General features: G+C 36.2%; 1 protein-coding gene across 1 annotated transcript; it reads left to right on the top strand.

The window, feature by feature from the left end:
• Window positions 1-3,324: 3,324 nt before the first annotated feature.
• LOC112089781 (E3 ubiquitin-protein ligase RFI2) lies at window positions 3,325-5,225 on the top strand. Its single transcript, XM_024160538.1, has 5 exons — window positions 3,325-3,520; window positions 3,820-3,950; window positions 4,120-4,175; window positions 4,266-4,499; window positions 4,832-5,225. Exons 1-5 carry the CDS (start codon window positions 3,325-3,327, stop codon window positions 5,223-5,225), a joined length of 1,011 nt encoding a protein of 336 aa, XP_024016306.1.
• The last annotated feature ends 8,191 nt before the right edge of the window (window positions 5,226-13,416 follow it).

Here is a 13,416-nt window from a genome sequence, read left to right as displayed (position 1 = left end):
ACTCTTTCCGGTCGGAATGGAAACCGATGAGAAGGGAGCGAATTTGAACTCGGGGACGAATTCATTTCAATAGGGGGAGAATTGTAACATCCCAGCCCATCTAAAAGCCCAGCAGGAGGCCCAATTTCCTAGGGAAGGAGCCTCATTCTCTGCAAATCAGCCTTAGCTGCAGAAAGAGAGAGAGAGAGAGAGAGAGAGAGAGAGAGAGAGAGAGAGAGAGAGAGAGAGATTGCCCGAGCTGCCTCTGCCCGAGCTGTTGTCGTCGCCAAGCCTCCCTGAGTTGCCGCAAGCCACCGCTGAGCCGAGGAGATCCCGTCGCGAGTTCCTGCCTTCTCGTCGTCTACTTGACTCAATTAATTCTCAGTCTCCTTTTTCCAGATCTGCAAATTAGCCAAGGTGAGGAGTAGATCCAGATTCTTAGGACAGTGTTTGTTTGTTTTGGGTGTATTGAGTCTATATCTACTCAGGTAGTTGATTTGATACATTTAAGAAGGTCATGAAAGAGTTAAATTGATAAGAAAAACATTAGATGAATCACCAACATAATTGTTTGATCACCGATTGATTGCCTAATGATTGTAATTAGCTTGAGATAGGTGATCGACCTGTATAACGGCACAGTGGTTTGGTTATTGTTTGCTGGGGTTCATGCCTGGAATAAAGGATGAATCACATCGCTTGGTAGTTGAGGCGAACCACGTTGAATGTCTTCGTGATCTAAAGAGTTTGCCATACCTCATTACCATGATGAAGAGTTTACCATGCTTTGTTAGCATGAGGATCCGTGTATTTGCTTTGCTTGTGTGCTTGTAGAGCACTGCTTGTTGCTTGTTTAGTTTTAGGCTTGATTTATTGGAAATAAATGGATATTGTAATGGGAGTGTGAATTTATTTCTCACTGAGTAATTTTTCCAAATTACTCACTCTTCTCGAATCTATATTTTTCAAGTGAGTATAAAGATTATGATCTTCATGGTTACGAGGAAGAGGAATCATAAGTGGTGTGCTTTTAGAACGGGTTTTTCGTTCGTTTGAATTCCCTTTTCTGTACTTATTTTCAAGAGATTTCTTAGTCATTTGCTTCAGTTTATTTTTTAAAAATAGTTATGAATTTTTAATTGCAAGACTTGAGTTTATTTAATTGAATAAGAGTATTTTTCAGAAATCGTCTAATTTAATCTAATTAGTGTAGTAAACCGGTTTAGAACTGATGGTGACAGTCCAGTTTGTCTGGTCGACGGGTCGGATTGTTACACAATGCAATTCTAGAATGGAATTATCTATGCTCACGTGACTCTATAGGTACCTTTCGTCTTCTATAGCGATTTTGCTCATTCAATTCTAAATATGACAATATGCTACAACACTCTCGTGGCTCTAATTAAACCTAAAATCAGATGCAAGATCATCAATCAAGCATACATGCATTAATAATAAGAATGAATGAAAGAACTATTCTATATCAAAATCTTTACTCTAAAAACCTAGATATTATTCGACCATGAGAGTCTTTTTCGATGGCCCCCTATACCCAACAAGACAACTATTCAGACATATTCGAGCTTAATATCATCATTGGTTAAAATGAAAGCAGTAAAAGTAAAAGGAAAAGAGATGAAAAAGATCGTCTCTTACTAAAGAACAACATTGGCGAAATGCTCTCTATAAAAGCAGGAAAATAAAACTAAAACCTAACAAAATATTCTCTGTCTTAGAAAGACGTGAAAAAATACACTTAAGAAAAAAGCTAAAAACATGTATTTATAGTCTTTATTATCGTAAAGGCGTCTAGGGTTTGCAAAATAAGTGACAAGAAAGATTTGGGCTTGTAACAAACTTTACTAAGTCAGATTTTTTTTATTAACAATTAATTTTATGACAGTTTAATAAAATAATTTGACTCTATAACCAAATTAATATGAATGATATTAATTTAATTACTCTAGTAAAATGAACTTATTTTTATAACATTTTTAAAATTATCTTGGTAATGACACGTCAGCCTGATACAATTGTAAATAACATATGACTTTAAAGTCAGTCATTATCAGTTAATATATAGGAGATGACTTATATAGCCATGTCAACCAATGTACAATGGACAAAATCTATATAAGTATACATGTGTGAATTTCAAGTTATAATATTAGAAAAAAATTCTAAGACCTTTAATAGTTTTCATAAATATATCACTTATTTTTTAATTTTTATTACATTAATACTAATAAAAAGGTAAATCTATTAATATACAATATATAACTAAAAAAACTTTAATCTTATTTTAGTGAAATTCCAGCTAAGTAATACAGATTTTTATTATGTGTCCATTCTATTAAGGTTTTTTGCCTTTTGTAGCTATGTAGAATTAATAAATTGTAATTATAAGAATGTTAATAATCAGAAAATATTTTATTAAAATTAAAATAAAAATAGTTTATGAAAAAATTAGAAATTATAGAATATGTTTCTATCTCATCAATGCATACATATAACATGAACAATATATCTATATATTAATTATGTCAAATCATACTTAATTGATTAACAAAAAGTTAAATGATATATTTATGATTTTTTTCTATAGTTAACATAAATGTATGTATAAGTAAATAATAAATTATTGTATGTTTATATATACATATTACGTAAATTCAAGACATATAAAGGAAACAAATCCTATACATTTCTTTATTTGCTTAAATATGTGCCTTAATTTTTCAAGAGTATTATCTTAAAATATCATATATATATATATATGTGATATTTATATATATATATATATTACCTAAATAAGTAAACTTATTTTACTTATTTTGCTGAGTTTTTACAGCTCATACATTTTCCTTTTCTATAGAAATGAGCAAATACTTTTTGAATGCATTTAATATGAGGTATACTATGTCATAAGTTTCTATTGTATTGAGATTTTTGCCTTTTAGATATTATAAATAAAAAAAAACAATAAATGAAATAAATAATCATAACTTTCAAAAGTAAAATTAATTAAAAATATTCTACTTTAAAACAAATAAACTATAGAGAATTTGGAACAAATAAACTATAGTATTAAGTTAATATGTTAAGAAATTTTAAAATCTTGAGTATCACCTAGTGTTAACAGAAATCCATCTATCTTTATAAATTTAACCTGTCTGCTATGAAGTTTCATACATCTTTTAGGGGGTAGAGCAATTTTTTCCCCTTGTTCAAAGAGGTCTAGATGATTGTTTGAGTTCTTTTTTTTATTTTCATTTTGATTTAGAGAAAAGAAATACTGGGGTTCTGAGATTTGAGTTGTGATTGCGATAAAATAATATAATAGCTATGAGTTTAGAGAGTAATGAAATGAACGGATGCAAACAATTCTCTTTTGACCTCAACGCCAAGCCAGTTGATGATGGCAATTGCGATTCTCCCAAAAACTCAGATTCATGTTCAATTTGTCTTGAGACGCTGGTCAAGACTAGTGATGATAATCGAACACTTGTTACGCTTAAATGTGACCACAAGTTTCATCTCGGTAATATTATCTTTATCTCTGAACAAATAATTTTATTTTATTTACAGAATGAGTTTTTATATTTGAGAAATTGATTTGCTCATGTTGACTATTTGTATAAGATTGTGATCTATAGATGTGATGATGTGATATTCTGGGCATATATATATATATGCACATTCTTGATATGAAATTTGAGCCATATCTATTTATTCAATAGTACTTACATAATTAGGTTTTTATAATTATAATGCGCTATATATTGTTATTTTATAGAGATCATTAACAATCTTGTGTTAACATGTTTCCTTTGTGTACAGATTGTATTGGTTTAGCTTTTAATGCAAAAAAGTTGATGCAATGCCCAAACTGTAGGCAAATAGAACCGGGCCAATGGCGAGATCCAACAAACCCTCCAATCCCAACTGCTGGAGAAGACGACATTAATATAGTAATATTTGTTTCGGTTTTAAAATAATGTTATTGGATGAGTGCTTTTAGAAAACAGTGTTTATCTCACAATTAATGTCATCTTAAGACCTTAAAATATAGTCTTCATGGCTTAAAAAACATATTTATGGATTCATTGATCTAACAATCATGTTTTGTGTATTGTATAGACTATGGAAATGGAGTTGTGCCCTTTGCAAGGCTTAGGACAACAAGATTCTTTCGAGTAAGATTTACATTAATTAGTGTTACATTAATATTCTTATAACTTTTGGGAATTTAAAATTTTAATATCCTCCCTTTCAAAACATTTTAGGAACCCACATTTATTGGGTCAACAATGTCAATACATAGAGTATTCTTTCACCATTCCTCAATCTTCTGCTACTGTTAGCGTCCCTCAAAATTTCATTTTCAGTAGCCATTGGATCACCAGCACAGGACAAGTCCATTATCATATGCCATCTAATCGAATGATTTTCTGGAGTGCCTCAGAGCCAGGAGTCATAAGAGGGAGACACTATCTGGCTCATCCCTTTTATGATCACAGGTAAGTGTTTTAATTAATGTTTTCAAGTATTTTTACTCAAAACCACTACTCTTTATAACTTTTTTTTTCATAATCTATACAAATGAAATTTTTTGCTACATACATATATGTGTTTAAATGTCAAAATATGAGACTCTTAATATTGTGAAATTTTAGACTTCTTGAAATTCACTCCAACAGAAATTTTTTCTTCCTATTCTAATTATATTTAACGTTTCAAAAAAAAACCCATAAAATTAGAATAAAACATTTGCATGTTTTTCTTCATTAGAAGATTTGTTCTTCTGATAAGATATGAAATCTTTTTTTCTTTTTTCCAATCCCATTTATAGATTCAACAGCTCAGCAGTGGTTCCACCGAATCTAGACGGCAGCTCAATAGCTAATGCTTCGCCTTCTCTAATCAGCAGCACAATGCACCTTAACCAGCTTCCATTTCTCTTTGGACAAACTGCTAATCCTGAACAAACTGCTAGAGGAATCTCATATTCTCGGGCAACTTCATCTGGTTCGAACCAGGCTAACAGCAATGGCCTCAGCCGATCTAATGTATGGGCGGCTGAGAATTTCTTTGATCTGGAGGAACAGTTCGCGATGGAAAGAGAGTTATACTTCGTGATTTATGGCAGTCGGGGTGGAGGGCCTAGAGGTGGAGGGAGCAGCAGCAATGGTGGAAGAGCTGGTGGTGAGAACGGAGATGGCAATGGGATAAGTGGCAGAAACTGAAACGGCGGTGCTAACTAACATAGCGTGCAGACTGTCTCAAGCAATTATGTCTAGTTCATTACATTCTCATGAATTAAGAAACTGAACTTGTTTTTCATGATTTCACAAAACTTAAAACTGTTTTACAAGTCATTATGTTGGTTATAATTTAATGAAAATAAGAAGAAAAAATAATAGGTTTCTGCTTTGGAGAGAGATTAGTTTCGGCTCTTTGTGACTAGTAGCTCTTCTCTTAACACGAGAATCACACCTCGAGCTTTGATCTGGCTAAGACCTGGTTTGTTTGGTTTAGTTTGGTTCAGGCCGAAAGCAAGGTGGTATCTTTGGGTACTTCAACGGGACAAAGGGGATAAGACAAGGAAACTCATTGTCTCCTTACTATTTTGTCATAACAATGGAGGTTTCCACAAATCTTATGAACTTAAGATATAGCTCTGGTCTCATAGGTTACCACCTAAACTCGCTACAAGGTATTCTTAATAATTGATGGATTCTTTGCTTTCTCAGGATTGAAAATAAATAACTGAATAAGGACATATCGGCCTTATAAGCAGTATGTCCTTATTTATTTTCAATCCTGAAAACTTGGAAACAGGATTGAAAATACTGAAATGGAAACACTGAAAACTTTTTACCTCGGGCTCCTCTCAGATTCTCTCTCGTATATGCAATGGGATAATATTCGAATATGAATCTTCTTTGTTTCTCACTAGGCTTTTTATCTTTTGAGCCTTAAAGCAACTTATTAGCTATGCCAAATTATTATAATCGAAAATTTTGTTTGTTGGTATATTCTTGGGAGGGCAATTGATACAGCTTCTGAGCTTCATATATGTTATTTTTTTATTGAAACAAAGTTGTTCAGGGAAACAGAACACAAATATACAAGCATCAAGAAATGAAAAATATTGGTAGCTAAAGATAGAATCTTTTGCGCTTTTGACTCAATGATAATACAAGTTAAATATTAATTATACATATGTTGATAATTTTGGATTCGGCATTGAGTATTATCGCTAGGTACCAATAAATAACATGTAAATTCACTCCTCCCAAAAAGAACTATTCACACCTAATTGTACAATGAAAACATCTCAACGTATGAGACCAAAATCTGAAAGTTGTCAGTTGAGAGACATATTTCTCTCGTACATACAGAACCGTTCCATTTTTCTTTTCTTTCGAAATTGTCAGATAATACAGTTAACGAGAACATAGTCGCATTACATCGTTAACTATACTTGTTAATTAGAATAACGTTTCATATTAATATTTTATTTAATATTAATTTGGGTGAAAGTTAATGATAGGTTATGGGATTTGGGTTTATGGTAAATGTGTTAGAGTTTACCATTTAAAGATTAAGTTTTAGGTTAAAATGGTTAGGATTTAATACTTTAGTGTTTATGGTGTCGGGTTTAGGGTTTATGATTTTACTGTTTATGGTTTAGGATTTAAGGTTTAAATAAAAGTATTAATATTAGGGTTTAGGTTTGTTTGCACACAAAAATATTACGGTTTAGGTTTTTAGGTTTTTAGGGTTTAGGGTTTAGTGTATTGTTTTTTATCTTACTCGAATAAAATAAAAATGTCATATTAACGAATAAATGTTATCCAATTGTTCTTTAAAAGGAATCCATATTATCGGCATGGAATAAAGTTAATGATAGTTTTCATATGTAATTATCAGATATATAAATTTAAGTTAGCAAACGATGATGACATTACCTGGACTGTTATGTTGTTTACGATGTCTAACTTTATTAGCTACCACGCAATACTTGGATACACCAAAACTTGTGTCAGGCTATAGGGTCATTATCCATGCTATATCTGTGTAGAGCTGATTTGCATTTAATGTTCATGTCGGCTAATTCTTTTTTTTTTTTTTGGCAGGAGCAAGTGGTGTTGACATCATAAGGAGTAAAGGTAATACATAGAAAAAAATGACGTGGTAGGTCAATACTGATTTCCGGTAATCTTTTGGTATCTACTCAAATATTTGGTATTAAACAAAATCACTCGTGGCATTTTGGTTGTCTTAAATCAATGGATACCCAAAACTATTAAGTTTTTTAGTTTTTTTTTGTCTTTCTCTATCTCTCTCTCAATGTGGTGACTAGTGTAACTTTGAATCTTAAAAGTAGCAAAACAATGGAGACTAAAACAACAATATTAAAACAAATGAATACAAATAAAGTCAAGAAAATGATGGCGGCGTAGAACTCGCCGTGGAATCGTGATAAAAAAATGATAAGGGGAACAACTTAATAATTATAAGAATAAAAATATAGAAAAGGGGACAATCAAACGAATAAATAATTAATCTTTTTCTAGAAACATACACCTAGTTTAGGGTAATTGATTTCCGATTTCTTCATCAATAGCTTCTTAAAATGAAAGTTTGGTAAGATGTTAATAGAGAAGGGCATATGAAGGAAGAGAACGTGACGTTTCTAAAAAGAAGGAGAAAGAGTTATAATTTTATAGTTTTGATGCAAAAGAAGTGAAAAAATGAAGACTTTGGAAAAAGGGGAAGCACCGTCGTTACAATCATCTCGATGGAAAAAGGATTGTTGTCGTATGATAAAATCTTTCAATTGTGATATTCACATAGGAAATGTGACATCTATTTATTGGTTTATCTCTTGATCCACTCTCCCATCATTAAAATCGTCATACTTTCATTGATAAGAAGAAAGCCAATGCGACTTCTCTGTCATTTATGCAAAAGGTTATGTAGACAGAATAATATTGGGCCAAGCTGTAAAGCACCAAATACATGTGTCAATTGCCTGTACAATAAAGTTATAATTCACTACTTATTCAGTTATTCCAAACGTTTGCCAAATCCTCTATTCGGATAGTGAGCCGCTATGAGGTGAGATAGATTTAGGATTATTAATCTTCTAGATGTTCTTCGTTTGCCTTTGATTATACTGCGTGATTCTCTGCTGGCCACTTAGAAGCCGATCTGATATGATATGTTGCGAAAGCTTTCATTGATTGTCTGAACTAGGGTGAAACGAGCAATGATTCTTCAGGAGTGGAAACCTACCTATAGTTGAGTTGTGAATGTTGATGAGTCTTGTTCTGCTATTGCATCTTCTCCCTTCCAGGATCAGAGTGGAAACCTACTGATCAGGGTTGCGAGAGATAGTTGTTTAGTGCTGCGAAAGTAGGCTATTTATACTTCCGTGCCTCGAGTTCTAGAACATAAGTAGTTGATTACCTTTATCACTTGTTTAAATCGACATAGCTTAGTCCATGAACCCCTGAAAATTCCCCTTGATGCCCAACGTTTGTTTTTAATTGCTTACAACCTTCGAATTTCCTTTTTTCCATTCTACTTTTATTCGCTTATTACTTGCTTTACTTGCTTTCGTTTTTAATTGCTTTTACTTGTTTTGCTTTCTAGTTTAGATTTCGTGACAACCAAAACCCAAAACCAAAACCAAAACCTGTTTAGTTCTAGTCTGATTTAAGTATTGCCGTGAATTCGTACTGAAACAACTAAGTCTCTGTGGATCGATACCCTAAGTACTACAGCGCACATCTGTGCACTTGCAGACATTTAGGAGTTATAAATTTAAAACCTGAAGCTTAGTAAAACCGACCAACCCCGTTTACAATCGCAATCATCTGGTCGACAGTTCGGGTTGTTAGAAAGTGGTATCAGAGCCTAGGTTCGAGTTCGAGTTAGGAGAAAATTATTTCTAGGAATAACTTATTTTTTTCCTGATTTCAGATTTATAAAAAAAAATTTCGATTTCTTCCTACTTAAAGAAATAAAAATGTTTTGAGGGGATCTTCTTAAGTTATAAAACCAACATCTGAAACACTTTTCTCGTATGGTTGATTTTTATATTTGCAGGAAGATCAGTCTTTACGGGTGCGGACTGACTTTCTTGCTGAATTTCCTTGTTCTGTCGTTTTCAGATGCCTCTGAAAGGCAGAAATATTCAACGCCGTGCTGCCATTCCGCCAGTGAATGAGGAAGAGTTTAATTCCCATGTGGTAAGTGTGAATGAGAGCGGGAACAATGTGCAATTTCCGGTGATGAAAACCACAATAGAGCTAACCCTGCTCAGGGGACAGCTGAAGCTCATGATGCGTTGTTGGAGGAGCTGCGCCGTTACCAGGAGATGCAGAATGAGCCTGTCCCGCCAGTGAATGTCCAGCAGCAGAATATGCCGCCCCCTGTGTCGCCTCCTGTGCCTGTGCATCAGTTTGTGCCGCTCTCGGCAAATGCTCAGCATCAGTTTGTGCCCCTGGTGAATATTCATCAGCAGTTTGTGCCGCCACCGCCTCCTCTGGTGCAGCCTTATGCGTTTGGATTAACGTATTATGAAGAAATGAGGCACTTGAAGGACATGAACATGGTGTCATTTGGAGAAAGATCTGACCCTGTCACTGCTGACAAATTGAGAAAGAAGTTGGAGAGGAATTTTGAGTCCATGAGGTGCCTAGAAGGATATCGCAGGGAATTAGCAATTCAGTACCTGCGAGATGAGGCACTGATTTGGTGGGAAGATGTGATTGAACGAGTCCGTAGAAGCTATGAGCTGACATGGAATGACTTCAAGGATGAGTTCGCTCGTGAGTATTTTCCACCAGAAGCAATGGACCAGATCGAAAGTGCTTTTGAGGATTTGCGCCAAGGAAACCTTAGTGTGAGGGAATACAAGGAGGAATTTAACAGGTTGAGGAGATTCTCTAGGAATAGTTTTACTCAGGCTGATCTGATTCGTTTATTCATGAAAGGTTTGAGGTTGGAGCTAAGGAATTGATGTTTGATTGGGAGATACCAGAGTTTTGTGGGGCTTGTGGAAACAGCAGCTAACTAGGAAGTTGGTCTTGAGGAAGAGCCGAAGAAAGCAAGGAGCCTTCAGACTCGTGTTCAGGAGACCTAGAAGAGGACTTGGATGGATATGATTGGGAACTATCCTTATGAGAATGCTCCAGTGTGTAGTCGATGTGAGAAGAAGCATTTTAGACGTTGTGGGATAATCAAGTGTTTTAGATGTGGAAGAGGTGGACATCTCACTAAGGATTGTCAAGCCCAATGAAAAAACAATCAGTGTTTCAATTGTGGAGTGCGTGGACATTTTGTCAAGGATTGCAAAGTCCCTCTGTCTAATCAGCAAGCTCTCGCAGTTTACCAAGGGTCGGTGCCAGGACCATCAGCTAAGAGGCAAGTTGTAGGACCGCATGTGTATGCACTTGTAGAGAATGAAGGAGCATCACCGATCGCGGTATATCTATGAGTTATTTTATTTTTAATGATGGTTGTAATGCTTATGAAATTTCATGAAATGGAAATTGCGTGCTTAGACATAAGTATAAAATTATGTAGGATCGGTCTTCGTAGGGGGAGCCTTAGCTTACACTTTGTTTGACACTGGTACCACTCATAGTTTTGTGAGCCTGAAGTTAACTAAGTGTTGGAATTTTGATGAATAGTTCATTCCTAAGTCGAAAGTAATTGAGACTGCCGGAACAGAGCATGTGACGTCTATCGGAGTGCACGAGGATGTGCTAGTCTTGCTTGAAGTAGCAGAGCTTCCATGAAATTTGGTGGAGATGAAGCTAGGCCGATATGATATGATCCTTGGAATGGACTGGTTGAAACACTACCTGGTCATTATGGATTGTGAAAAAACGCGGGTTTACATACCACCACCGGAGGGAAGATTGATGTTTCAAGGAATCAAGTTGGATACTGGTGTGCCGATAATCTCGATGATTCACGCCACATACTTGATGGAAAAAGGATGTGAGGTGTATTTGGCGACAATTTTCATGACTGGAGGAGAGTCGGAGAAAGTGGAAGATATACATGTAGCTAACGGGTACGCGGATGTATTCGAACCATTGACTGGACCGCCACCCTCTCGAGGAGATTATTTCACCATCGAGATAGAACCAGGAACAGCCCCTGTTTTGAAGTCTGCCTTTCGGCTACCACCAGCAGAAATGGCTGAATTGAAGAAGCAGTTGAAAGACCTGATGGAAAAAATTTTCATCTGACCAAGCAGTTCGCCATGGGGAGCACTAGTGTTGTTTGTGAAGAAGAAGAATGGGAGTTTTTGCCTCTGTATCGAATACCGAGGGCTGAATAAGGTAACCATCAAGAATAGATATCCGCTGCCACGAATCGATGAGTTATTGGACCAACCACAAGGAGCATCATGGTTTTCGAAGATTGATTTAGCATCAGGCTGCCATCAGATTCAGATAGCTGAGGAGGATGTCAAGAAGACGGCATTCCGAACGCGATATGGACTTTTTGAGTTTATGGTGATGCCGTTTGGATTGACGAATGCGCCAGCTGCATTTATGAAGTTGATGAACAATCTTTTCCGAGCATACTTGGATAAGTATGTGATTGTTTTCATCGATGCAATTTTGGTCTACTCGAGGTCAGAGAGAGGGCATGCTTGGCATTTTCAGTTAGTGCTTCAGGAGCTAAGGAAGCACCAGCTTTTTGCTAAGTTAAGCACATGTAGTTTTTGGCAGAGGAAGATTGGATTTTTTGGTGATGTTATCTCAGAGGAAGGAGTAGCAATGGATCCAGAAAAGATTGCTTCCGTGATGGAATAGCCTGTTTCTAAAAACGTGACTGAGGTCCGTAGCTTTTTGGGACTAGCCGGATATTACCGCAGATTTGTTCCTGGAATTTGCAAAGTTGACAAAGCTGTTGTCAAGTTTGTTCTGGAAAGATGAGAGGTTTAAATGGACAGAGGCTAGAAATGTGAATTTTGAGGAGTTTGAAGAAGCGCCTAACCGAAACTCCAGTGTTGGTACTCACAAAGCCAGGAATACCATATGAGGTCTACACCGATGCCTGTGGAATGGGTATAGCTGGTGTGCTTATGCAGGAAGGGAAAGTTGTTGCATATGCCTCGAGACAGTTGCGAAAGCATGAACTGAACTATCTCACTCATGATTTGGAGTTAGCAGCAGTGGTGTTTGCTTTAAAGATCTGCCATGCTTATTTGTACAGGGAGAAGATGCAAATATACACAGATCAGAAGAGTTTGAAGCATATTTTCACCCAGGGCGACTCGATTTTAAGGCAACGAAAATGGATGGAGTTGTTAGCAGATTATGATTTGGATATTGCCTATCACCTGAGGAAATTTAATCATGTGGCAGATGTTTTGAGTCGTCACAGAGGAGATGTTGCTAAGAAAAAGGAAATGGAGAATCTAACCGCAATTTTGGAAAGTCTTCAGTTGTGTGTTACTGAAATGGACGAAAATTTCACGGGTCTTGAAGCATTGGAAAATGCGGATCTTCTGTAGAAAATTTGTCAGGAGCAGAAGAATGATGATGCTCTAAAGGGAATGGTCGAGAAGCAAACGGTTGGGTATCACATGGCAGTCAATAAAGCTTATATGTATAAGAATCGAGTTTGTGTTCCAAGCAGTGAAGAGCTGAGGAGAGAAGTGTTGAGTCAGGCTCATAACTCGAGGTTCTCTATTCATTCCGTATATACCAAGATGTATTGAGACCTAAAGATGTGTTCCACATTTCGCTACTCAGGAAGGTAGTAAAGGAACCAAAGTTTATTTTGTCTACCTTGCAAGCTGACCTGGAAGGAAATCTGTAAGTTCTGAGTAAACCGTCTGAAATTTTGGAATTTGGAGAGAGTAAGATTGATGGTAAGAAGACCAATTTAGTGAAAGTCAGATGGGAAATGGATGGCGTTCACGAGAAAATGTGGGAGCCAGAAGAGCAGATGCGAAAGGAGTACCATGAACTATTTCCGGTCGGAATGGAAACAGATGAGGAGGGAGCGAATTTGAACTCGGGGACGAATTCTTTTCAATAAGGGGAGAATTGTAACATCCCAGCCCATCTAAAAGCCCTGCAGGAGGCCCAATTTCCTTATTTTGCCTATATAAAAGGGAAAACCCTAGGGAAGGAGCCTTATTCTCTGCAAATCAGTCTTAGCTGCAGAAAGAGAGAGAGAGATTGCCCGAGCTGCCTCTGCCCGAGCTGTTGTCGTCGCCAAGCCACCCTGAGTCGCCACGAGCCACCGCTGAGCCGAGGAGATCCCGTCGCGAGTTCCTGCCTTCTCGTCGTCTGCTTGATTCATTTAATTCTCAGTCTCCTTAATCCAGATCTGCAAATTAGCCAAGGTGAGGAGTAGATCCAGATTCTTAGGACACTAGAGTTTGTTTGT

The sequence above is a fragment of the Eutrema salsugineum genome, unplaced genomic scaffold (assembly GCF_000478725.1).
Source record: "Eutrema salsugineum unplaced genomic scaffold, Eutsalg1_0 scaffold_11, whole genome shotgun sequence".
NCBI lineage: Eukaryota > Viridiplantae > Streptophyta > Magnoliopsida > Brassicales > Brassicaceae > Eutrema > Eutrema salsugineum.
This window is presented reverse-complemented; position numbering and strand designations above follow the sequence as displayed.

What these genes read in the sequence shown, in the direction of transcription:
- LOC112089781 (XM_024160538.1), top strand. Translation starts at nt 3,325, where the DNA reads ATGAGTTTAGAGAGTAATGAAATGAACGGATGCAAACAATTCTCTTTT. An exon ending in TGACCACAAGTTTCATCTCG is followed by an intron (nt 3,521 to 3,819) that starts GTAATATTATCT and finishes CTTTGTGTACAG; the next exon opens with ATTGTATTGGTTTAGCTTTT. An exon ending in GGACAACAAGATTCTTTCGA is followed by an intron (nt 4,176 to 4,265) that starts GTAAGATTTACA and finishes AAAACATTTTAG; the next exon opens with GAACCCACATTTATTGGGTC.